The sequence below is a fragment of the Atractosteus spatula genome, chromosome 13 (genome assembly GCF_055471065.1).
Source record: "Atractosteus spatula isolate fAtrSpa1 chromosome 13, fAtrSpa1.hap1, whole genome shotgun sequence".
NCBI lineage: Eukaryota > Metazoa > Chordata > Actinopteri > Semionotiformes > Lepisosteidae > Atractosteus > Atractosteus spatula.
The window spans coordinates 28061646-28087856 of NC_142718.1; the positions used below are offsets into that span (position 1 = coordinate 28061646).

Below are 26211 nucleotides of genomic sequence, written 5' to 3' on the forward strand. Positions count from 1 at the left end.
GACATCTTTCATGTTGTATGCCTTGCGACATGGAATTTAAAAGAACTGGTGTTGCCTCCTGTAGATCCTTAGTATGGTTCAGGACGTGTAGCTATGATAGATCAATAAATTTGCCTTTGGCTGTCAGGACTCTAAGGCTATGTCAAAAGTTGACTGGAAGCCATTTGAATTTTGTTGTTTAAGCATTAGTTCGTGGTTATTATTGTATCCAATCTGTGTAAGAAAATCCAGTTTAAATGTTGCAGAAAGTCAAGGTTATCCATCTGTCCTAAAAAGGCCTCACACTAAGGGTAACATAGTTTTGACAAGGTGCTTGGATGTCTCTTCAGAATTAGCACAAAACCTTTGTAAAAAGTTCATAATTAGCTCTCTGTAAAAAGCCAACAAATATTATGTGAATTTGCATTTATTTCGCAAAAGGAGGAGTGTGGTCTTATCCTAGGTAGGTAGAAAAACACAATAATCTAAAACTCTTCTCGTGTTTTATTTCTAGGAGGACGTGTGAGGCTAGACAAGTAGATAAAAGAGCTGGATGTAGTTGAATAACAAAGTAAACATATTAAGAGTGTTTTGTCAATGAATTTGAGAGTTGGGCACTACAGCAGTATCTTTAGCCAAATCTATAATGGTTGGGCAGAAATGAAGAAAGAAAATAGAATAGGCTTAGACAAGCATTACAGTCATGATGCTTTACTCCTAATAGATAATATAATCACATTTCCATTTTCTTCCACATTGCACCAGTCTTGGTTTGAAGTTTATTCCTTGTTATTTCATCGGTAGACTGCACTTCTTTATGTTACAAACATTTTTATATACTTGAACAGGTTGGTTTATTGTTTGCTTAAGAGTACATTTTACTTTACTTTGAACCTTAGTCTAGTGTAAACAGTCCTGTTTGGGGTATTTATTAAAGTTATGGTACTTTTTTACCCTCTGTCAACCAATCGTTTCTGTTTACAATCTGAACAAACTTTTCAGATGTTGTCTGCAGCTTAAAGCAAGACCCATAAAAAAGTTAAAAGAACTAAATGTAACTGAATATCAAAGAAAAAATATAGGGAGTGCTGTCTATGACTTGGACAGTTGGGCATTATAGCAGTATCTATAGTAAAATCTGTAATTGTTGTGCAAAAATGAAAAAAGAAAATACACTTTGATTGATTGCATTTAGTGTAAAAGTGACCTATATTCATTGTAGTTGTACTCAGATTCATAGGCTTACTACTACAAAATCAATATAAATATATAAGGAAAAACATTCCCAAAGGTTTGGCTAAATTGATACACAACTTTATGAGTGCAGATTAACCTGTATATAACCCCTGTGTTACTCATCAAATTTGTAAACTATTGTACTGAGTGCTGGTCTGTGACTTTGGTCTTCCCTGCACAACTTTACAAAGCTCTAATTAATTACAGAGTATATTATTCTTTTTCTTTTTTGTATACATGTAAGGAAACAAAACTGCTTATCACAGTAACGGGATTTAGCAAACAGTTAAGTGCTAATGATGCATCATATTAAACATCAGTTTATTAGCAACCATTGTGTCTGTCTTAATGGTCATTTGTATTTGTATTCCAAATACACTTCCTTTAACTTTTGCCTTTTATATTCTGTAAAGTGTGGCAACCATGATTGAAAATTATTTTTTAATAGCATAAGTATGTTACATCTTCTGTGAACAAGCAAAGATACCTGATACTTTCGTCTCTTACAAAAAAAACTGTATAGTTTTTTTTTATTACTGTACACGGTTTCTTATATTAATACAAGACAGAATTATTATTTTTTCATTGATTTAGGTCTTTCATAATTTTGAAAATAAATAAATTTAAAATATTTTTTCAGCTCTAATGTTGCAGGCAAAGTCCATGTTTTGATAGTGTTTAAAGAAATGAAAATGGGAGGAAATTCAGAAAATTATAGTTTGTTGTAGTGATTTCCATGATGGGAAATCATTTAATCCTTTGACTGAGAAGCAACGTCTGTTTTAAACTGGTTTTCCAGTACCTGATGTCGCCTTATTTGTATTCTCGTTTTGTGTGTAGGCGCTGAAATGTTTACACTGCTTGCACAATAATTAAAATGTGGTTGATAAAATGAATCTAAAAATGTTGATATGACTACTATACAGTACATCTTCTTAGAATATGCCTTCAAAATAATGGAATCGTTATTTTATTTCTTTGTAAATTGCAATCATTTTGTAATTTACATCTTGTAAGCTTATAGTATATGCTTATTTAATTATACTTATTAATGATTTTGTAAGTTGCATTCCTTTTTATATACAAAATTATGTAACATTTTATTTCTTTATTTTGTGTAAACTGTAATCCTTTTTCTAAGTTATTATTTTTGTTGGCTATATTGATGTGTGTTGTCTTGAAAATAATAGTCTATAAGTAATTAGTGCTTAATATTTGATTTCAAAAGATTTTTTGTCTGTTATAAAAAGCAGTGTTTAATGCTGTCCCTGCTTCAGAAGATATCACCGAAATACAGAGTGTTTATCCTGTCCAATTGCCGTGTTTGAGTTTTAAACTGATAAGTATAAATGTGTCTTTTGGGACTATGATGGTGATACCATTACTCACAAAGGCCTGTCAAGATCTGCAAGATGCCAAGGAGCTGGAGTGGAAATTTAGGAAGCTTACGTGTCCCAAATGCCATTTCATTCTGAGAACAAGAAAATCCTTTTCCTTAAAAGCTGCTTTTGTGAAATCTTTCTGAAAGTAATCTACTTGTGGAGTCTTTTCAGGGAGAAGGAGCATTGCTTTACATCAACTAAGATATTATAATCGTATCTGACATAAGTTACACATGAGAGTGTCCTGTGAGAGACTACAGCAACGCAACACATGCATAAAAAGCATATTGCATTGGTGTTTCTTTTCAAGCTCAGCCAAAGCCAAACTATGTCAGGGTATCAGGGCACACAATTCTCGCAGTGTAACAAAGAAAATCAGAGTGTGATTGAAATTCCTGTCTATGAGCGTTTGACACCTGACAAGTTCCAGAGGAGGCCGTCTGAGCAGAGACCCAGTCTCCTAAGATTTCTGCTTTGCAGTGTCTGATGATCGTGCCCGTGTGGCGGAAAGAAAATCGGAATTGCTGGGAAGCCGTGAGACCTCTCAGCGAGCATCAGAATTCTTTGCTGGTATTTGGGTTTCAGAAGGGGAGGGGGCGGGGGTGAGACTCGAACAGGGCATTACCAACGTTGAGATAAGAAGCTAGAAAGAATGTGACATGAAATTCATTTTTTTTTCCGTTTCATTTTAAACATTCCATTTTCTAACACAACCTTAGCTTTCCAAATAAAAGAAAAGCATTTAAATGGTGAAATGCATCCTTTTAAGATCCCCAAGGTAACGTGTTTGAACCTTATTGTGTAATCTATTTATTTGAACTGATATAATCTGTCAAAGGCTTTCAAGGCAGCTGGTAGCAGATTTTTGTCAGCTGCAGAACGGAATGAGAGGACGATGGCAGATTACAGGGTTCAAGGTTGTGGTTACATATTATGATGGTACTGAAGACTCTTTCACAGAATAGGCTTAGACAAGCACTGCCGTCATGATGCTTTACTCCTAATAGATAGTATAATTCCATTTCCAATTTCTTACATGTTGCTCAGGTCTGGGTTTGGAGTTCATTCCTTGTTATTTCATCAGTAAACTGCACTTCTTTATTTATGTTAAACTTTTATGTCTACTTGAACAGGATGGTTTATTGTTTGCTTAGTGTACATTTTACTTTACTTTGAAACTTAGTCTAGTGTAAAAATCCTGTTTTAGGTATTTATCATACTTAAAGTTATGGTACTTTTTTACCCTCTGTCAATCAATAATTTCTGTTCACAATTCGAGCATACTTTGCAAACTTAATCTTTAACTTAAAGCAAGACCCATAAACCTTTGAAAAAGAAGTTCTTATTTTTGGCAACATTTTATTTTTTTTACATATTGCAGTGCAACAAACAAAACGGTATAAAGCCCTCGTAATTTAGCCTCACAGAAACAATCAATATATAATAACTAATTTAGTGGTCCCTAAAGATTTTCATATATTAAAGTTCCTTTTATTGAAGATAAACATTTGAAAGCAATCTGAAAGCAAAACAATTTAATTATCACATCTGAGAATTTATTCCACATTTTGGGATGCGCAATTTTTTCTTATAATAAACACTTTGTAATAAAAATGTGCTACTTCAAAGACAGAACTCCTACCTACAGTGAATTTGAAACTGATAGAGCATGTTTTAAACTTGTCCCTTATTATTATTTCCTAATGTAATCTAACATATAATTGTGTACATATACAGTAGCATGTAACATATAATTATTCAAGTACAAGTGATTTGAATAACCAATTTAGCTTGTGATACAGATATACAAAGTTTGCATCCAGCATCCTAAAAATATGAGGGTGAGTTCTTCATGAATTATTTTTAGACTATATACAGTTTTGTATTTTTATTTCTAATGGAGTTTATGTAAAACCATGTATCATCTTCTACTCCTAAAACAAAAAACCTGTACGTATGGATAAGAATTCTAAGATTGAAGAGGTCTTTAAAATAATCCCTCCCATGGCAATAATGTGTCAGTTTCCATGATCTCTGTGTTACTTTTATTGTAAATCCCCAAGCTAGTGAAATGCACATACTGTGGTAAATGCATGTTGAAACCACATTATTTCCAGCCACAAATTGTAAAAAAAAAGGGAAGAAAAAGAATGTTTTGGCTGTAGAGCCCTCTTCAGGTGTTTTTAGGAATGGGGGAAGGGAGCAGGAATATGTGTAACAGAATGCAAAATGGACAAAGGAGAACAAAAGGCTTATATGAGAATGGGTAAGAGGAGGTAAACGTGTAGGGGTCTGGCTAAAGAGACAGGAAGTCGGGTGGCAAATTCCATGGGGAAGTGTAAAAGCCATAAAGCTCTTAGTGAATGGAGAGATAGACGAAAATCATTTAATTCTGCAGGAAGCTGTAATTTAAGGATAATTTTGGGTTCTGATGTCTTTCTAGATTAGCAGTCTCAGCTTCTTCAGTTCACTGCTCTGACATGTTCCTAGGAAGTGCTGAACAGTCTTCTCCCTGTTGTGCCAAAGTTATATGGCACTACGGCGAGCTACTTTCTCTAAGAGTTTCAATAATTGAAATTGCTGGACAAGCTTGATGCCCTCTGGGTGATCTTGGAATGGCCAGAGGCTTTGTGTATACAGTATGTGTTCTAGTGGATGTGTATTTTTGCAATTCATATGACTTCTAATGCATCCAAAAGTGCATTAGATGGCAGCTGTGAGAAAGCAGAGAGGATCTGCAATCTCTCAAAACAGAGGAGCAAGCCTGTGCATTTTTGTTTTAGGACTTTCCATGTTATTTTAATGGCTAAACCTGAAACATCCTTGGTGCATATATTTGTTGATAAACTGTACTTCAGAAGGGATTAAATGTTAGGATGTTCCTAGAATGATTTTCTATTTTGTCTCTCCCAAAGTGATTCAGTGGCTTTAAGTAGTAAGCCAAAAACATTTGTTAGCTTCTGTCTTCTTACTGTATATTTGGGTGATTCATCATCTGTGTGATGCACAGCGGCCCACTGCTGTCCCAGCATTCCATTTCAGATAAACACCCTGTCCTGGCAACATGAACACTGTATGGGCTTAACTCTGGGAGAAACATATACCACTCTCAATTAAAATTAGAAAATATCCTATTTTCAGCAAAATCTTCGGTTTCCAGTGCATGCGTATTGTGTTCTAAAGCCCTCTGTGAGTAATTTATTACTTGCGATTCAGGTTCCAATATAATCCCCTTCGGTTTGGTTGCTTTGGTTACATGGAAGAGGCAGGGGAGCCATATCATGGGCTGCAAGAACACTTCCCACAGAACTGTTTCCTTAAGAGATACTGTAGGTCTCGGATTCATATTCCTGTCATCTGATGTGTTCTGGGGCCAAGCAATTTATTTTTTTAATATTCTGTTTTAGTGCCTTCAAAGCTTTTTCATTATCAACGCTGCTCTAAAAAAAGTTGGATCTGCCGGTGTTATGTACACCGCCGATATTTTGCTTGATCTATATAGGATTTCGTGGGTGGCATTCTACATTAATGGTCAGTAGGGTTCTAGCATTTTATTAGATCATGACTATTGAAATTGCAAAGAAAAATCACCTGCTTTGTGTTTTTAGCCAAAAAATGAAAATCAAATAAAATTTGATTTTTGCTAGATATATCATACCTCCAGAAGTTTTTTTACTGAGTTTTTCCATTAAGCTAAGGTAAAGACTTGGTTGTTTCAGATTTGAAAGTAATTTATTGCAGTTTAAAAATTAATTTATTGCAGCATCTAAAACACTCTTTCAGCACTTATCTTGTCATGCAATTCATTACTCCTAAAGCACAGTAAAGCACATGATTTATATTCCCAGTACAAATAGCATCCATTCATTATATACAAAACAGGTTCATTCAAACCAGTAGGTATGAAGACACATCAATATAGGGATTGTAGACTCTGCCTGAGGTTATAAATGGAAAAGATTTTCTGTGATGTTTTTCAATTTGGAAAGACCCCCACGTAAATTTGTAAACATACAATACTGTAGTATGCATAATGTGGAACACTTCTTAAAACGTTATTTCATTAACTTGTCTTTATTCATGATTAAAGACTTTTTTTTTGTATAGATTAATAAATGATACGTGCTAAATATACCCATATAATAAGTCGGAGGATGCAATTAGCATTCAGCAAACTGTGATCTTCAAAGCTGCTGCTCTCCACAGATTTTGTTCTCTTGGATTGATGGAAATAATAAAAGCTCAGCACAACTGTAGAAAGATGTTGATGAGGCAGCAGATAGTTTTCTGTGTTATGTGCTACCATTCCTTATTGATTCCCATTGACAAATTCTTCCGTTGCACACAGTGGAGCAGTTCAGATGGCAGCACATCTTCCCAGATGTTCCTAATTTTCATGCATGATCACTTGAGTTTTCGAGCTGTAAGCACAATAGCCCATAATATGGGTTCTGAGTGATTTACAGCCTGACCTTGAATAGGAGTTTTGCAGATTGCTTGTTGTTTTGTACATTGGAGAGTTCATGTTCTGTGGTAGCTGGAGAAATTTTTTTCCAATGTTTTTTCCTTAGGAATTCCAGGAAAGAATTAAATGACATCCGATTTGAATTTACTCCAGGGAGAGGTAAGCTAATTCTGGATTATCAATCAACTAAAATAATGTGGTTTGATGTTTCTAGCCTTTGCATGTGTTGTGGGTTTGATTTGTATATCATTTTGCATTGCAATGCAGTTGTATATAATATTGGGAGATTCTGATAAGCAAAGTATTTTCCAAAAACAACACTCAAAGAGCATAATTGAGTTGCTGGTCTCAAATTACAAATCCAGAATTTGAAAGGAAATTCTGTCAGTTATGATAGAAAATACATACACTGAGCATCAAAAGAAATGCACCACGCTGTTTATGCAGGTATGTTTTTTAGAGGAATAAAGAACACCGATTTTGTGTAGTGATGAAATGTTTTTGTTGTCATTCTGACTCTGTGACTGCCTGTGATGCCGTGAGTGACTCCAGTGGCTTTGGCTGTTTCATAAACAAATCAGCTCATTAGCCAAAGAGTTGATTGGGCACAGGTGATAAAGTGATTTCGCTTGTTGAATATGAACCCTGATGATAATCGAGAACAAAAAAAAAACAACAACTAAGGAACCAATGTGCTCCACGTTTCAAGAGAATTATATCATTTCAATATATTGGAGCAACACCTCAGGTGAACTCGACAACCGCATCCTCTTAAGTGATGAGTCAAGGTTTTGTGTAGCCGATCCTGACAGCTGTCCACAAGTGCAGTACAGATGAGCAGAATAGAATACTAATTGTTGAGTTATAGGATGGTCCAGATGTGATTGTAGTGATTAATGGGAATTTGACTGCATGGTACTACAACGATCAGGTCCCGGGTCCTCACTCACCTTTCCTCTGGGCTCATCCTGGAATGACAACATTCCAGCTGGACAAGGCATGACCTCATGGTTTCTTGCAAGACTACGATGCCTCGGCTGCCCTAATTGCCAAACCTGAGCCCAGCTGAACATTTGGAACGAGCCAGACAATGTGTGGCATGTATGGCCCAGAGAGCGGTGAAGAGGCAAATGATTGTTCAGACTCCATGGAATTAAATGAATGAGACCACACCTCACAAGACATCATCTGCAGTCTGGAGCAAATCATGCTTCACACATGTACTCATTGTTTCCATTGATGCCCACACACACTAATGACTTGTGATTTTTAACGTACAACCCCTTTTCATCAAAGAACTTAATCGGCATAATGAATTTGCCGATGTCATTTTCGTTGTATACAATGTCATTATACCTGCTTCAGAAAATACTTCCTCCTGGTAACTATATGAATTTGCTACAGTTCTAAATGATAAGTTTCTTTTGACGCTTAGTAGAGGCACATTAATCTGTATCATAACTCCTGAATAACTGTTCAAGTGTAAAATGAAAATGTGATTAAATCGACTAACCCGTACAACTTGTCTCTTCAAAGTGCATTTTTTAAATGGGAGTCAATGTTCTGAACCTTTATCATAATTTCCTAATTTTCCCAATTGTGAAGACACTGCTGATGGAGTATCCCAGGAGCTCTTCTCTGCCGGCCTGGTTGATGGACATGATGTAGTTATAGGTAAATTAATCTCTCTTGATATATTTGAATTTAGCTCATGTCTGCATTTTTCCATAAACTAAATATTAAGTCGAATGTAATATGTGTAATGTCTTTAATAAATGCTGTATTTCATATTTTAAAATGTATATATTTTTTCACTTTTCAGTTGCTGCTAACTTACAGAAGATTGTAGATGATCCAGTCACCTACAAAGTATTGACTTTTAAATTGGTGAGAACTCTAAAAGATTAATGTATACAGAACATACAGCATGTGTGAAGCCAGTGAAATGTCTATGAAATATAAAATAATGTTTTGATCCTTTACCTCAGCAGTGCTGCTAAAACCGCAATATTTTTTGTTCTAGTTTAATGAAAACTTCACATTGCAGAGTAAAATTCAAATGCACATATTTGAATGTGATCTAAAAACTAAGCTGTACAGTATAAACACAATTAATCCTTATCATTTTCTCTTCTTTTACTAAAAGGCCATTGATATTCTAAGATTCATGCAGACTACATTGAAGTCTCTTTGAAAAGGAGATTGAATCTTGATACAAATATATATTAATTTATTTAAAAGTTCCAAGATGTTTTGATGAGGTGCTGAGGGCTAATTCTATTATCAGTCAAGACAAGTTTATTTTTTAACATTGTTGAATGTGCACATTTGATATTTTATTAAAAACTTTATCAAAGGCCTGAATGTTGAAATACTCCACATTGCTTTTGCTTGTTCACAAACTCTTTGCCTATTTGTTAAGCAAGCTACCTTTTCTAAATCCATGCTGACTGTTGTCTAGAGTCTTACTGCTATACAGATTATCTTCTATTTACTGCTTACATAACCTTACATATAATAGGTAAAACACATACTGGTTATGGTTTTGTTTTGTCACCCTTTTCTGACAAACGTTTACACTCAAAAGTGTCTTGTGTGACTGGTGGAAGAGTTTTTTTTATTGACTGTTTCTTTTCCCTGAATTGATAGTAAACTGAGAAGCCAGCCTTGGGGATTTATACTTTATACCTAAAAACCTTGGAGGCCTGAGTGCATATACAGTAACATATGTGCCTCTTGATGATGAACTTAATCCTCTACTGTTATCTTCCTGTGGTAGAACAGAAATAATACTTTTATTATTAAGTTTTGCTTCCATTGCAGCCTTCTTTTCAATCTCAAAACAGAGATAGCGCTAGAGATTAGATAGCTAATCTCTGATATCCTCTGTACCTTTGTTTACAATTAATTTAATTTCATATATATTTCGTACTGTATGTGTAGTATAAGTCTCCATTCTTAGTTATGGTATTGATCTGTTCTGATTAATATGTGAATATAATTGTATGCACTGTAGTAGGTTCCTAACACTTTGGCTTTTGAATGGCTTTTATAACTGACCCATATTCTGTGGTTTCTGAGATCCTTGATGCTTCTATGTTCTTGTGCCTGCGTGCTCTTTTGCTGTACAGTGCTCTACCTCTCCTTGTTCGAACTTTCCTTTCTCTCTGTAATGCTGAGTTCCCATTGATATTGTGCTCTGTACCATCACTCTCCATTAGCCATGTATCAGTGGTTCCAATTACGTCATAAGTGCATGCTATTGCGCTTGCTTCTATTTTTTTGCATTTTATTTATAATAGTCCAAGCTTGATTTAAGCACTTCATCACTTGGACATTGTTTTATATTTAAATTTTCCTCTGGGTTATATTTTTGACCTTACTCCCTGTGTATCGTCATCACAGAGTTTCACTAGAACCTCCCACCTTCCAGTGTAGTTGAAATGTTTTTGAAGTCCTCTGTAGATCCTTGCCCCTAGCCAGCTGGTGCTCATCTCGTATCTCACTCAGATGTAATCCATCACATCTGTACAGACAGCCTTTGCCACAGAAAGGTTTTCAGTGCACAAGAACGCTGAAGCATTCCTCACCACTCCATGTGCTTAACCATGTGTTTTGTTTACACATTAACATTTGCAATCCTTCACCTTTGCATGATGAAGCAATGAAGGCACGGTCCATCAGTGGATCAGTGCTTTGCCCTGCTCTTCAGCTGGTTTCTAAGTTCTTTCAATTTATGTTAAGGCAAACTGTTGCACTTGCAGTCTTGCAAAAATCGATTCCCTTCTTTGTGAAGTAGATGATTTATATTGTTTTAACAAGTGGATTTATTTCACAGAAGGCCGGGGTGCCAATTGTAATCGATTAATGCCTGTGGTCTCAGAAAGTTGAAGCTTCCTAATGTCCGAATATATACAGTAGGGAGAGAAGGGAAGCTCTAAGCAAAATCTGTTTTTTTCTCAAGATAACTCATTGGTTTTTCACAGGAAAACTGCTGCTGTAAAAGGACACAAGGGAAAAGCATGATTTGGCTTTAAGTTCAACAATAAATTGTTGTGTACTGATGCACAGATGTCATGCTGTGGTGTTACTAGGGTACTTTAAAACTGAAAGGGAATATTGATTGGTCCTCAAAGACCCTAAATCCAATGCATTAAATGCATGTTACTACCAACAGGATTTAGTCATACTTTGCTCTATCATTAGGCCAAAAGTTAAAGTAATGCATTCATCCCCTTTCCATAATATATTATTCATAAAATTTGTGAATCAGTATGTCAACTAAAGGATAGCTGATAGCTTCGGCACTTCTCCATCATCACATATAGTATTTACATTTTCAAAATGCAAAGATCAGACGAGCGCTGCAAAAATCAGGCAGTGATATAATTCACATTTTAATCAAGAAATTATTTTGAAGAGCAGAACAATAGACGATAAAAGTAAAAAATTACATAAGGGGTTTTTACTTTTCAGTCGCTTATTATGAATCAGGGCCTGACATAACTCTTGAGCTTGCTCCTCCTAAGTCTGAAGTGTCATTATAAGAAAACGGCTTTTTTTGGCCGTTGAGTTTCACACAAGAAATAGATGGATGACTACAAGACAGGGATGTCTTGTATTTCTTATAATTCATTTTGCAGAAGTATACATAGCTTTCTTTGAGACAAGCAGATGTTTAAATCATGATGAATAATTAGCTACTCTGCAAGTCAAAATGTAATCTTCATTAATTCCATGTAGCTTTCGCTATGCTTTGCAAATGCTGCGACATACCTTGTCATAACATTTATTTGGAGAAAAAGTTACCATCCCTCAAAGCATTTAAAACAGCTTTGCAGTCTGAATCTGAAGAAGGAGGAAGATGAACTCATGAGTGCTTTAGATCAAATTGACCAGTTTTCTTGTATTTGGAACATTTCCAAAGCACGTCTGCAAGAATATCTTTCATTTACTGTATTACCAGACCAAGGTACCACGAAGGCAAACATTTTATGACTCAACAGAATACTTCCATCCTCTTATCATCCATAATTACTTTATTTCCAGGGTAGAGGTTGAAGGTTGTGGGTGCACATACTGTATGTAAGAGGAGTATTTGAAAAAATAATAAATCGAGACTGCTGTAATATCAATAGAATTTAATTTCTTTATAAATTCAAATATCTCAGTTTAATCAAGATTTATAATGATACAATGTTCTACTGCCCCCAATTAATAGTCTGTGAACTTCGAAACAAGGAATGTTTTCCATTGTGTCGCATGAAGCCTGTATTTTAGAAATCCTCCAAATGCCTCAGTGAAATTGTTGAATGTGGTTGCCAAGTACTCCGCAAAGTGGTGCCAAAATATTATGTACTTCTGTGGTTTGAAACGCAGCTCCCACTAAAGCCTGAGGTTTTAAGAAAGAGTCCTCATATATGATGGTTGTGCGATGGCCAAAGATATGAGAATTATCTTGCAGTGTGTATCTTCCTGTATAACCTAATAAACTCTCCCTCTGTCTGCTTCTCAGGCATCTGGCTGTGATGGCAGTGAAATGCCGGATGAAGTCAAATTGATCGGGTTTGCCCAGCTGAGTGTCAGCTGATGCCGTCTTATTTCCCGGTCTAAGCAAATGCTAGGATCAAATGGTAGGATGCAAGAGAGATGGAGACAGAGGAAGCACATTGCACAGGATTCTGCTTCATTTCCTAGCCTTTCACAGGACCCAGCACCCACTGCTTGCCTCTTCCTCCAACACTGCTGCTAATATCCAAGAGAGCATTTATACAACTCCGGAGAAACACTTGAGAATCCATCCACAACACAAAGTACAAGAATTAAAAAAAATGTACTCAGGTGGTAATATTTATTGATATTAAGTAGCCTATTTTATTTTTTACCGTTACCTCTGCTTTTGGCATAGCTTTTTTGATGCTGTTCAAATAATTTATTGAATCAAATATGTCTTTCTTTGTTGAAATGTTCTCAAAATAAAACAATAGCTTTCATTGATGTGTGTATTAAGGACCAGCGGATTGACAGGAAAGTTATTTTCTAGGTCCAATGTTTGCCATGTTCAAAATGTAAGATACCTTTTATTTATGTAATGCTTATTTGACAATGAATAGCATTCTTATAACTGTTATTGAATTAATGTACTGTATATAGAAGGAAGAGTTCCGAGTTGGAGACTGAAAGTATGGCTGAGATTTTGGCGAGTCTGTGTTTATTGTCGCTTCAACGGAGGTCAGTGTTGATGCTGTAAGATGTTGGAGGTGCCTTCTTAATTTTATCTTTAAAATGTGCCTGCGAACGTAGTTAATGAACACTGATGAACATCAGTATGAAATGTCAACAGCAGTTGTTGTTTTTTCAAGTGCCACAGGATTGCAGTGACATTTATATTTCTGCAGAGATTGTTTAAAGAGCGTGTATTCACAGTTATTGGTGATCCTTTAGACTGAAGTTGCAATGCACTTTCAGACAGACAACTTAATGTCTTGTCCTGTTGGATTAAATTTTGAGTTTATTATGTTTACTATATTACTGATGAAAAAGGTTATCTAAAGCATAATAGAATTAATAATACTCTTCTCTAGAAGTCTTGAAGAGGCCTAAATATTAATACACAAGCTTCTTGTTTTGTCTAAATGCACTGCAAGACTAGAGTTGTTTTTCAAAGATACACAAGATGTTAAAGGTATCAGCAGACCTAACCCGAAAGGCATTCATTAAAGGTATGATTAACAATTTACTTGTACGATTTATAAGTACGATAGTTCTCAATGCCACTGATCATATTTTAAGTGGTTCATAATGTAACTGTACTGGATCCATATGGTTATTGTGTGTTCTATATACAGTATGTATTTCATTTCAGCATATTTACTCTGTTAAATTTAATTCAGCAGCAAAACTAAACTGTCTGCAAAAGAGCAAGAAAATAAATTATTGCTGAACTGGTGTGTCATTTTTATTGTTTTTAGATTGAATACGAACAAATTTAACATACTTGTTGAACACAATAAATCCGTTTCTGGTTCAGTGTTTTAAAGCTCTCCAACAGAGATGTTGTCAAATCTAATTCTCTCTAATCTCAAGTCCAGCCAAGTGAAAGTGGCAATGACAAATTCACAGTATGCAATTGAAGAACTGATATATTTGTAGAGTAGTGAAGCTGTCCCCATTGGTGGGCTGATAAATTACAAAAATCACACAGATTTTCAGTCTGTTTTTTCAATTGAAAACTAGATTTAGTCTTGTGATTCCATGTGTAATTCAGCCATGGTTACAGTTTGATACATTCATGTACAGTATCAGTCTTTGATTAAGTACAATATAAAAAATAAACAAAGGCACTCAGAGTGGTACTTACAAAACAGCAGAGATATATTAAGAATGCATTAAGAGAAATAAATGAATTAATTGGTTCACCTTTTGGTTTATCCTTTAATACTAATCACACAATTTGTAGCTCTTGGCTAAATTAAAAGCAGTGTCCATTTGCATGTGGTTAAAAAAATTGTAGCCATCACTGCAGAAATACCACAAGTCCAACTGTGAGAACTGTGCAGCTGAGGCTTTATTCAGGTCCATAAAGAGCATTGGGTAAACAAAAGGAATACAAAATTGGTATTTTTCTCCCACTGTTGCAAGTCAGTGGTATGCAACAACCAGTAATAAGAAATTATATATCCACATTTTATCTTACTGTGTCTTCATTTTTCTTCAGCTGTAGCTTCCATTGAAACATAATTATAGAAAAAGTATGGAAACATGCAAAATGGGTATGTAACACAAATGTTCTTGATTAAAATATTTTGGTAAGAATTAAGTGATCATATAAGATTGTGCTATTTTGGTATAGTACAATGTGACTGGTTCTACTGAATTAGCTACTGAAATAAGCTGCAAGGGCTGAATTGCCTGCTCGTGTTTGTACTGTAACTGTTCTTATTTTGCTTGTCATACAACACATTAGAAAGTGCCATACCAGCTCAAGACTGTGATGCTACTACAGTTTTAAAAATGGCTTGTATGACACCTGGTTGGCAAGATGAGAGCGATCAAGGTGTTAATTAAACAAGGGTGCTCCCATTGTCAGATTGCAGCCAGGCGTTGTGTTCCGCCCAGAGCTGGATCTAAGTTCTCATTGGAGCTTTTCTTGTGTAAAGAGCAATGTTCAATTGCAACACAAACCACACTAATGTGGGCAGTTTCTGGTGGAGCGCTCCAGCCCACTGCATCTTCAATGTCCTGTTTCTCACCTTACCCCAGTCCTCCTATTCACTGCTTTCGAACAAGCTGTCCCATTCTCTGATGTCCACTCCACACATTTTTAACAAGGGCTCCTTGTTCCAGTAGCTCTGTCATTGAAGAACTCTGCATCGGTGTTTGGGGGACCCTCTAGTGGTTTTTTGAAGTTTGTGAGAGGTCTGACCTCATGGCTGTTTTTTCATGTGCCAGGCGAGTTACTGCCAATAATGATATATTACGTATGCTATGCCTTTACATTCATCAGCTCATTTGTTCCAGTTAGAATTTGACCGAACTACTGAATAGTGAAAAGGCACATCTGGATTTTGCATATGGAGATATATCAACCCTTTGCTATCTTCATTGTATTACAGCTGTATTGTAACCAGCTCTTGTTATTTGGTGTTTCAGTACATTGAAGCAAATGGAGTGGAAGGCCGACATGTTGCCCTCAACATCACAAAATATTTTACACATATTATAGGCTTTTAAAAGACCTTCGTGAATTTGGCAGAAGCTCGTGTGGCTTCTTTGCTGTTATATTTGTCACCGTTCCAGTAGAGTAGTCGAAATATAACAATGGTGGTACTGTTGTTGTCATGCTGAATAAAACAGCAGAGCAAAGATAATGTCAAAATGATCTTGTCTCTTTACTGTGCTGAAAATACTTTATACACAGACATGCACTCAGTACAGTGCAGTCACATACTTCAGCACACAAGAGGCTTGGAACAGAAAATGATTTAGTCCCTGGGAGCAGGAGAGTGGGAGAAAGCCATAACCCCTGCACTGCAAACAAACGTTGCAATGTAGTGTTCTTGTTAAATTTTGTTCCAGCCATTTTGTTGTAAAAAGGTGTTGTGTAAGATGTGTACAGTACATGGGTGTACAATATATTCTCTCAAATTGGAAGGATTTCGAAAACATCTCCAACACAAAACATAACATTACACTATATTATTAAGACATATTTGTGCCAGGATCACCAGTTGTACTGGTGTTTCACCTCACTAAGGCGATACAAAAAGGCTCTAGCAATCAGGTTTTCAGGATAATTCATTCCCCTCGCTAACAAAGTATTGCAGTATACTAGGGTTTTTTTTGCAATGTGTGGGTTACTACAGAAGAGGATTATAATTACCAATTATTTTTTCTAAGTTTGTAATGCTAGCACTGTGTGGGCAGGTGTTTAAGACTTATTAGGAATTCACAAACCTTGCTGCGCTCTGTGACTGTGGCAAAGTAATTGCTGTTCTTTCCATCTTCAGGTAGACAGAGTTTAAAACACAGCGTTTTACTGTTTCCATAACATAACATGGCAGCTCGGCTGAAAAACGGGAAGGAAAAAAAATGCATACAGCTATAAAAGCCAACTGGTACACAAAATAAAACAGCGGGATATGAATACTTGAAACTGTTTCTGTGGAACTGCAAAGCAATTATAAAATATTCACAGCTGGAGGCACTAGGAATGACCATTAAAGCAGTTCCTTTCCTTTGGGAGGGGGTGTTTATCAATCATGATAAAACTAGTGTCTGCTATCCTTCTTTTTCAGGAAATCATTGAGTCAGATTGGTGCTTTTTTCACTCTGATTCTCTGTGGCATTTTTCTGTAAATATCAAGGTTTGCTTGACATTGTGTTCAACCTGTAATAAGCAGATGGATAACAAATTGCTGCTGTGTTGATATTGGAGGATTATGCCCAGTCTTTAGTGTTTTGTTCCCATGAATGTCGCGGAACTATGTGCCAGAATCTGTTGCCGAGTCATTTTGTATTTACTCTGTAATTTTGACCCCACCACTGTTTTTTAATGATATGAATGAACAGCTTAGAACTTTGTGTTCAGAGCAAGGCTTTCATAAAACATATTGTTTACTGTATAAGGCAACAGCTGTGTTTTGTGGCTGTAGTTTCATCAGGGTTGTGCTGATCTTCAGTTTTGTCAGTACAAGTTATTCAGGCCTCAAATGAATCCCCAGACGTATACTGCCATCCAAAATGAGATATATTTTCAACACGTATCATGCTTCAGATATTCGTCAGAAAAGGTTTTTTCTCCTCCAATAATGAAGGGAATTGCAGTTAATAGCTGACAGTTTTAAACAGATGGCACATGTAAGCGAAGGCACGGTCAGGCAAACATGGTAAAAAGAAATGAAAAATATCCGTACCTGCTGCTCAGAGAAACTCCTTGATGTATACAGAAGTTTTGAAGCCAGGAATAATATATGGTACTAATGACTTTCAGAACATTGAGAACACTTACATAGACTTGCCTCTTATTCAAAGTACTGTAATTGGGTATTTTTTTGCCTAACTGTGCAACTGTCCTTTCTGCATATCCATTTGCAATGTTTTTTATGGTTAAGTGGCAGTTGTCCAATAAGGATAGAGTTTGTGTTTGTGAGTTGGTGTTAGGCCAGGGGTTCCATTCCAGCTGTGTTTGGAATGTTTTAATTGGCTAAATCCACTGGTTAATAAGGGGGAATTAACATGGTTTATAGATGTAGGACTCCCCACAAGACCAGGGATGCAGACTCCTGGGTTAGTGTTCCTGTGAGGTTAAGGGCTAAAATTAGTGGTAGGGTTCAGGGACAAAGTTGGTTTAGAATTAAGACTAAGTTTAGTGCATTGTACTTTAGGCTCCAGTTAGGGTTACTTCTGAATTTGTTTGTATAGCTACAGGTGGGTTAAGAATAGGTTTTGGTTTGGGGAAAAGATGTGTGCTTTTGTTTATGTTTTGTTGTAGAGTTTGAGCTGACGTATTTAGGCTTTCAAATGTGACACAGTCAACCTCAGAATTTTATTTTTATGTGTTTTTTTATGTGACTTTCAGCAACAGAATATTCCAGTGTTTACACACATTTTCTAGCGAATGGAGGTAACGCTCTTATACAATCTGTATATACAGTAATGCTCAGTACGGTTTCAATTATTTTTTATCCAATCATTCTCTCAATTACATATGAAAGCTATAGCTTTTTGAAACATTTTGAAGAAGGAGTAATTTAAATGAACATACAAACTCCACACAGTTAGTACCCCAGGTTTATACCGTAATTGAACCAAGGGTTTCCTCCAGGTACTTGGCTTTCCTCCCGCAGTCCAAAAACTTGGTAGGTTAACTGACATCTGGGAAGCTGATTGATTCTGGTGTGAATGTGTCGGTGTTTTTATCTTTGCGTGCCCTGCAATGGGCTGGTCTCCTGTCCAGGGTGTATTCTGCCCTGTGGCTGTCTCTTGCTGGGACTGGCTGCTGTTCTCCCTTGACCCTGTATTGGATAAAGCTGTTAGAAAATGGATGGATGGAAATGTGCATTAATTTAGCAAATTTCTGTGGATTTTTCTTTATATTCTTTTTTTCTTTCCAAATGGCCCTTCATGACAGATGGTGTTACTGGATTATTGTTAATTTATGAAACATTTCATAGTAAATATGTAATAATTACCCACTAGCTTTACTTGAGTGGTTTCAATCAGCCGTCTTTGCTCATGCTTAACGAGATTGCAAAAAGGCAGCCTGAAATGCAAGGCGAGTTGAATACTTTCCTCTTTATTGTCGTCGATTCGGATTGAGTGACAGGGCAGTATTTACTGGAAGTGATTCTGGAAATGGGAGGAGCAGTTCCAGCTCTGCACATGTGGGGGCTCCAGTGAGCCCAGCTGTGGCTAAGCTCTGCCTGTGTAGCACAGCTGAGTGAACAGCATGGCAGGTCTCCCGTTCCTGGAAACAGGGCTGGACACAGCTGGAGACTGCCCAAAATGGTTACCGTATGCCCCAAATAGTAGTCAAAATCTTGTGTAGGAATAGTAATTAATTCCATTCTTCTGGACAGCAAATTTCCCCTGTATCACAGCTTTCATACCTGATGGTGCTGCCTTAAACCCAGGAGGGGGGATTCTATGCCTCAGTCATTCTAAGTAGTCACCCTGACCTATGGAGACTTGTATGTATTATACTGTACCACAACATCTACTAAATTTATCCAAAACCATAATACCTGTTCTAACTCAGAGCAAGGAAAACATTGAAGATATTGGAACTCTCTTAAGGGAGAGTTTTAATTAGGGTCCCTGATACTGCAGTTTATATACAGTAAGCAACAGTTCATGTTTGCTTGGAGTTGTTAGTCCCTGAAGTTTGAGGCTCTGAGGCACTATGTATCCAAGGCCTGAGGTTTAGCCACACACGTGTAAAACTGAAGGAACGAAATTGAAATAAAACAGACAACAAAATAAATACTATCAACCAAAAATGTAACAAAAGCTGTGCTGCACCTGTTGTGGAAAACTAGAATGTCTGCCAGGAAGACAGACACACGTTTTTCTTATTCACCCAGTTTCTCTTATCAAAAAACAATTCAGTTTCTGTTTTGCCTCTCTGACACTCCATGTCCCTGTGTGTGCTGGTTGTAAATAAATGTGGTCACTGAGGGTGTGTAAAACCCACTTTTTCTTTTACCATGGCATGCTGTCAGAGGAGCTATAGAAAAGGCTTTATTTTTAGATAATTTAAAGCAAAAATAACACACATGGAATTAAGATCATATCCACAGCAACTAAATTAAATCACACTGCTTGTAAGAGTTTGCTTAGACATGTCATCATTATTATCTTTCTGGCAGAATAATATCACACAAATTGTTATCAGGTGGTGTATCACAGGACTTGGAATAAAGGAAATACGATGGAATAGTATGATAATTGCTTTAAGGATGAAATGGGAGCTTTGAGCATGGTTGATCCATTAGTTTAATTTGTATTTTTTTTCTGACCAGGAATTCTTGATGAACTGGCAGTACAAGCAGTGCCTGTCTCGGAAAAGGGCAAATTTACATGTTTATGAGAACAGCTATTCACAGCATCTAAATTAGCTGCAGCACAGCAAATCTCTGTAATTCTAATGGCAGAAAGTCACTGTTGCTGCAAAAATCTGGAAAGAGTGATCCAGAAAATTCTTCTGCTTTTGGACAGAATGCATCTGGAAGGAAACAAAGTTTTGCTGGGAGGAACTGTTAGAGATTTACACACATACCAATAAACCAATCTAGGGGAAAAAAGAAAAATAGCTGTCCAAAGTTTTCCTTCTTAGGTGTATGAAACTAGCCAGATTTATGTGTTCATTCTGGCATTTTAGCACTTTAATTAAAAATTAACTTGCTTTATCACACATTTTCATAGGGAGATATACTGTACAGTACTCTAATTATAATGTAAGGATGACAATATATAACTGCATATCAGAAGCATACAGTACATACAGTTTTAAATATGGCCTTTTAAGATTTTTTATATGGTTTTCCTTGTATTTTCTATCAGTCAAGTTTCTTATTGAGTTTTTGGATCAGTATCCTTGCGAAAAGGCTTTCTTTTTTATTATTTTCTTCACTAATTTACAAAGAAACATTAGTTACTGCTACGGTTTTGCACTGTTAACAGGTAATGTGTAATGCCGTAAAAAACTTGTCTTAATAATGCTCAAGAATGTTTATTTCAATGTAAAAAATGGCATACTGTACATAACAATAATCAGTTAGGAAAGTTTTGTATGCTTTGACAGTAAAATATCACAACAGCTCAAATTCTACAGAATAAAAAATGTTCTGTGTATGCTTACAATTATACTGGCTCTGACAGAACAAAGCCATTTTAAGCTGTCTTTATCAGACTCAAGTTATACAAAATATATTTATTTGCAGTAATTTCAATAGCAGTGCTTAAATTAAAATTTGATACTTCACATACACATGATAATACATTCACATAGGAATGTACATAGTTACAATATGTCACTTATACAACATAATACATATATACCCATTGATACATACTGGTGCTGAAGAAATTAATAAGCTCTGTACATACATTAGAATATAAACAGAGCCCAATTTTGAATTGAGAGCACAGTGTATCACCATCATTTTCTGAAAGAAAGGAAACAATTTTGTTATTTAAACATTTAAAAAGAGCTACAGTTGCATCTCGTTAATGTCACATGACGGAGGTCATCATTTTTTCATTCAGAAAAAAGGGTTCCTTTTTTGCTGACATTTCAAAATTGAGCCTGGCACCTTTTAAGCATCAAATTATTTTTACACAATTGATTCTTAACACTGAGCAGCAATGATAGCTATCAGCTTTTCTGTTGTACAATACATCCAACAATGTTTTTTCTTACTTCTTGATTTAACAAAAAATATTAATTTAATGACATTCATGATTGGCTTCAGTATGCATGATTTTATACATGGGTCATATTGCTGCCTTTCTGATCAAATGCTGGCATGATATATAAATACTTTTTTCCCACTGTGTCACTAATATTTAATGAAGTCCTCTTCATTTATACATCATCCTACGCTGTATTACGCCACACTAGATTGTAGACCTAAGTGTGTTTTATGTCAACATAAAGAAATCTTTTAGACCCTCAGTTCAGTTCTTTGAGTCCTGCTTATTTTTTACTATAGATTTAAAACCCACTAGCGTCTTACAAAAAATGGTGTGCATGTACACATTGAAACAAACCTAGAAATGCCTGCTTTAAAACTGAAATGGGTATCCTTTACACATAGTGTAGTAGTGTAATAGTACCTTTAAGTTGTTGGCAGAATTAACAGCCTTCTGCATCAGTCTCATATAATAGACAAGCTACTTAATACCATATTGTGTTCACGTCACGTTTTGTGCTTGATATTAACACTCATAAAACTGGCAATTAATAATTAAGCAACCCTGAAATGTATTGCACATTTGCAATACATCTGAGAGGACATTGGCAAGGCCGAGGGACATGAATGTCAAAGATATTTTAGCAGCAAAAGTTGGAGCACTAGTGAGAACAGTGCCAAAAAAATATCAACGGGTAGTAAGACTTATCTGAAACCTTTCAAATTTACAGAGTCTCATATATATAAATTAAAAAAGAAACAAAAAGAATCCTAAAAATATTTCTGCTCCATTGCCAATTCAAGCAATTTTCATATGGTACACTATGAGGAAGTTGTTAAATACAAACCTTAACTTTAAAATTAACAGAGCATTATTGTCCTGCTCTTTCTTCATATTGTTAGTTGCTCTTAATTTCCGTCTTTACGACGGGTTCTCTCAAATACTGAACACATTTTTAAATTAAGCAATGAAGAAACCTCCAAACCACTCATCATGCTGATTTTGCATCAGTTATATTATTTTCCTTTTGAAGGCGGCTCATTTTAATATGGCATGGCTCTGTACATTATTAATATCGATTGTTCTTGAATTTTCCATTATTTCCGAACACAAAATAAACTGTCAAACACGACTCATATATCGGTGTCATGTTTGTTTTAGCAAAACCATGCACCTTTCAAACCTTGTAGGCTCATAATAAACACAAAAAAAAGTTAAATCCAGCAAGTCGCAGAAGAAGTGAACATCGATAACTTGATTTTTTTTTAAAGACTTTTACAACAGTGGTCATCATACTTGAAAATTAAATGGATCTGATCGTGTGATCCTGGTGCTTTCTCAATAATTCAAAGTTTTGCTCTTCCCAGACCCGAGGAACTAACATCTCAGGTGCTTCTTACTTGACATATCATTCCAGATCCTGTGCATTTCTTCTGGAGATATCTGATGCACTGTGATAACTCTCCGGTATCGGCAGAGGCTGTAAGCCATTTTCCAGTGATTGAAGCCACTGTTCTGAAAAGGGTGGATACCAAGTTTCCTTAAGCACAAGCCAACATACACATCCTCCAAGTGCAGCAGCCTAGTGTGAAGAGATGTCTTGTAAATAAGTTCTGCTACATCTGCAGAAAACACATAGCCTGTCCCTGAGCAGAATGGCGGGTACTTGCTGTCAGGGTATAAATCTCTGGGCATGTACCACTTACTGCGTACATCTCTTATAGGCCCTCCATTGATGACATAGCCTGTGAAGTACCTCCTCCTTGGCTTTGTTGTTGGCTTTAAAAGCTTGTAGACCAGATTATCCATATTTACAAAAATGTCACTGTCTGTCTTCATTACATATTTTGCCTTTGAGCAAAAGGTGGCCACCCATCGCATGCCCATCAAGGTTTTGAGGGTGAGATTATGGTAGGAGTCAATGAAGTCTTCAACCACAATGTCATGGAAAATCTGGCTTTCCTGCTCCACCATCTGATTTAAAACATAGTCCGTGTTTTTGCCCAGGAGAAACAGAGTGACAATCCTGATACCGTTGAAGTTGTTTTCGTCTCCCCATGTCTCCCGAATGGCCTGCCTCGCGTCAAACTCCTTGTGCGTTGTGCTGATGAGGATGACCAGGAAAGGGACATTGGTTTCGCATTTTTTAGGCTCGTTGATAAGGAAATCAAATGAATGTGGATTCAAGGGGCGAGTCCGGATGTTGTTAAATGTCACGTTTTTCCTTCTCGCTACTTGTCTCTGAGGTATTGACGCTTGGCCAACATATGAGGATGATGGGCGAGAGACACTTAAGTACCAGAGAGCACTTGCCCAGCAAACTACTGTCAAAACATATAAGCAAGAGACCTTTGAAGGCATTATGTTACATTTACTTATATTTAGTGTACTGAACCTTGAGTGGCTTATTTCCCATTAGTGGTACTATTTCAAATTGGGCAGCAGCATGCTGCTCAGTTGTATCACTTGACATTAATGGTCAATAATGGATTGCTTCAGTTTCCAGCGGCCAGATCTTCTTTTGACAAGAGCGTCATATTTATTTTTTTAAAGCAAAACGTGCTTAGGAAATATGCCGTCCCCCCGTTTCTCCACTTCGCAATCCTCCTGCCTCTCCATTTAATGCTGCAAGAAAGAAAAGGAAAAGTAACAAACATGAATGCTTTTGAAATTCTGTGTTTATGAACTGTTTACATGTATGTGCTACCGCATAACTATGGACTGCTTGCATTTCATCCATACTTTTATCCCAAAGAATCCCAAAGAGATTTGCATGTAGGGGAAGAGCTTCATCCACTACTGAGCAGCAGCCCTCCCCTGAGACATATGCAGCAGAACCTTATGCACCAGCAGCCACACTACACTGCAGATCAGGTGGAGAAGTGAGATAATACTTCACCAATCGATTTCAAAGGGAAATAAAGGGAGGCCAGATTGTGAAAGCCCCAAATGGAATCTTGTACAGTGGACGTAAGACTTGTACTTTAACAAACAGTCTAATGAGATCTTTCATTATGTCATGGGACCCTGACTGAGCCTCTCATTCAAAGGACAGTATGGCACAGCATCTTCTTGTCATGGCCGAGCGAGAGCTGGTAATCAGTCCCGCGTACACACACTGGTAGAACACACTTTCACAGCGGCCAGGCAAATAATCTATTTTTTTACTTATTATTTCTCTATTAGTTCCATTTTCCTTTAAATACTGCCACTGCCCTTCACTCAGGGCTCTGTCATTAGCAGCTACTGTGCATTTGCTACTTCGTACTGTAGTTTCTTTACGGCAGTTTTCTTTTTTCTCTACCTTTATGCGCTAACTTAATTATTCCAGCACTTTCCTTGTTCTTTGCCACTACTGCTCTGCAGCCCTGAGTGTTGGGTTTATTTTTGTGTCTTTCTTTTGTTTTTGGCTCCTCTGTTTTCTGTTGTTGCAGTGTTCCCCACCTCGCTGTTGGCTCGTTGCGTCATTACACTTCTGCAACACAGTGTCACCAGTCACTGTGCTGAGGTATTGGTCAGTACATTGTTTTCAGAGAAAATAGTGCCACCTACTGGTCTACCACCACCATGTACTGTACCTACTTGGTTTCCTTAGAAGTGCTCTATCTCTGTACTGATCAGTCTACAATGTGGTAACGCTGCTGTCATTCCTCACTTGCATTCATAAAAAACACAGAGCAATGAAGAAATTCAGTAGACATGGGCTAAAATAAATGAAATTGAACTGATGTGGTACTCCCTACACAGTGTATGCAAGGATGAGCTTCTGTCAGATTCTTTTAAATAAAGGAGGTTTAGTTGTCAGAGCAATTAGAGTGACCGGTTGCATGCCAATTCATTTTGTCATAATAACATAGTGGAAACATGACAAAATTAGCCTCTTAATCCTCAAATGGTATCAAATTTTATCATTATTATAATTTCTAAATGAAGCAAAAACAATGAAAGTTAACACATACTGTACCCGCGTTCAGCACAACATCAACATAGCTTTGTTAGGACAGCTACAGGGATATCAGTTTGAATGAGAAATTACTGGAGCACTTGATTGAGTTCCCAGAAATTGCTATATTTTGGGACCTAAAGCTATTGATAAGAGGGCCACTAGTTTAGAATGGCTAACTGGCAGACATCCAAATGATTTTTATTTCAAAGAGTCAGCTTACTGAAAGGATCAGGTAAAGTAAACTGGGGGCAAAGATAATTCTAATGTAACATTCTGACAACTCAGAGAATGCTAAATGGAAAAAAATATATAGGCTTTCTCACACCTCTCCAGAAATGTGAAATAAAGCTGTTCTAAAGCTCTAGAAATCGGAAAGGGTGAATATAGATTTTGAGAAGCCATATTGTAATCTTGTCACTGCATAACAGCTTAGAGGATTAAGATATGTGAACCTGAAACAACAGTATAGATCAAAATCTGATCCAAATCTCTATTATCTCTCTTAATCTTTATTAAATAGACACTATTGTATAGAGAGGTAATAGCTTTTCAGAAATCTCTAACAAGTGTCCTGTAAAATAATTCTATTCATAGATGCTAAAACAATGAACAGCACAGTGTAGAAAGTGAACTCTCACGTGACAAGGTAATCTTCACCTATCCATAATGCACTGGGTGGGAAAAAGACATAAAACTCAGAAATCAATTTCCTCATTCTGAACTGCAAAACATAATGGAAATGTACAGCAAAAAGTGCTGTTAACCTTTGAAAGAGTACAAAAATGAAA

The 26211-nt window shown here is 36.5% G+C and overlaps 2 protein-coding genes across 3 annotated transcripts in view; one reads left to right on the plus strand and one right to left on the minus strand.

Annotated features, from left to right (window-relative positions):
• stk39 (serine threonine kinase 39) overlaps positions 1-14006 on the plus strand; it is a 36879-nt gene extending 22873 nt beyond the window's left edge. For both annotated transcript variants that reach the window (XM_088931126.1, XM_088931127.1), the window contains 4 exons: positions 7169-7221; positions 8668-8736; positions 8885-8949; positions 12578-14006. In XM_088931126.1, coding sequence (XP_088787252.1) covers positions 7169-7221; positions 8668-8736; positions 8885-8949; positions 12578-12652 — 262 coding nt within the window. In that variant the 3' untranslated portion in view covers positions 12653-14006. The remainder of the gene's footprint in view (positions 1-7168; positions 7222-8667; positions 8737-8884; positions 8950-12577) is intronic.
• A 6775-nt stretch (positions 14007-20781) lies between these two features.
• Positions 20782-26211, minus strand: part of b3galt1b (beta-1,3-galactosyltransferase 1b) — a 111846-nt gene continuing 106416 nt past the window's right edge. The window contains exon 4 of the mRNA XM_088930480.1: positions 20782-24102. Coding sequence (XP_088786606.1) covers positions 22855-23838 — 984 coding nt within the window. The 5' untranslated portion in view covers positions 23839-24102 and the 3' untranslated portion in view covers positions 20782-22854. The remainder of the gene's footprint in view (positions 24103-26211) is intronic.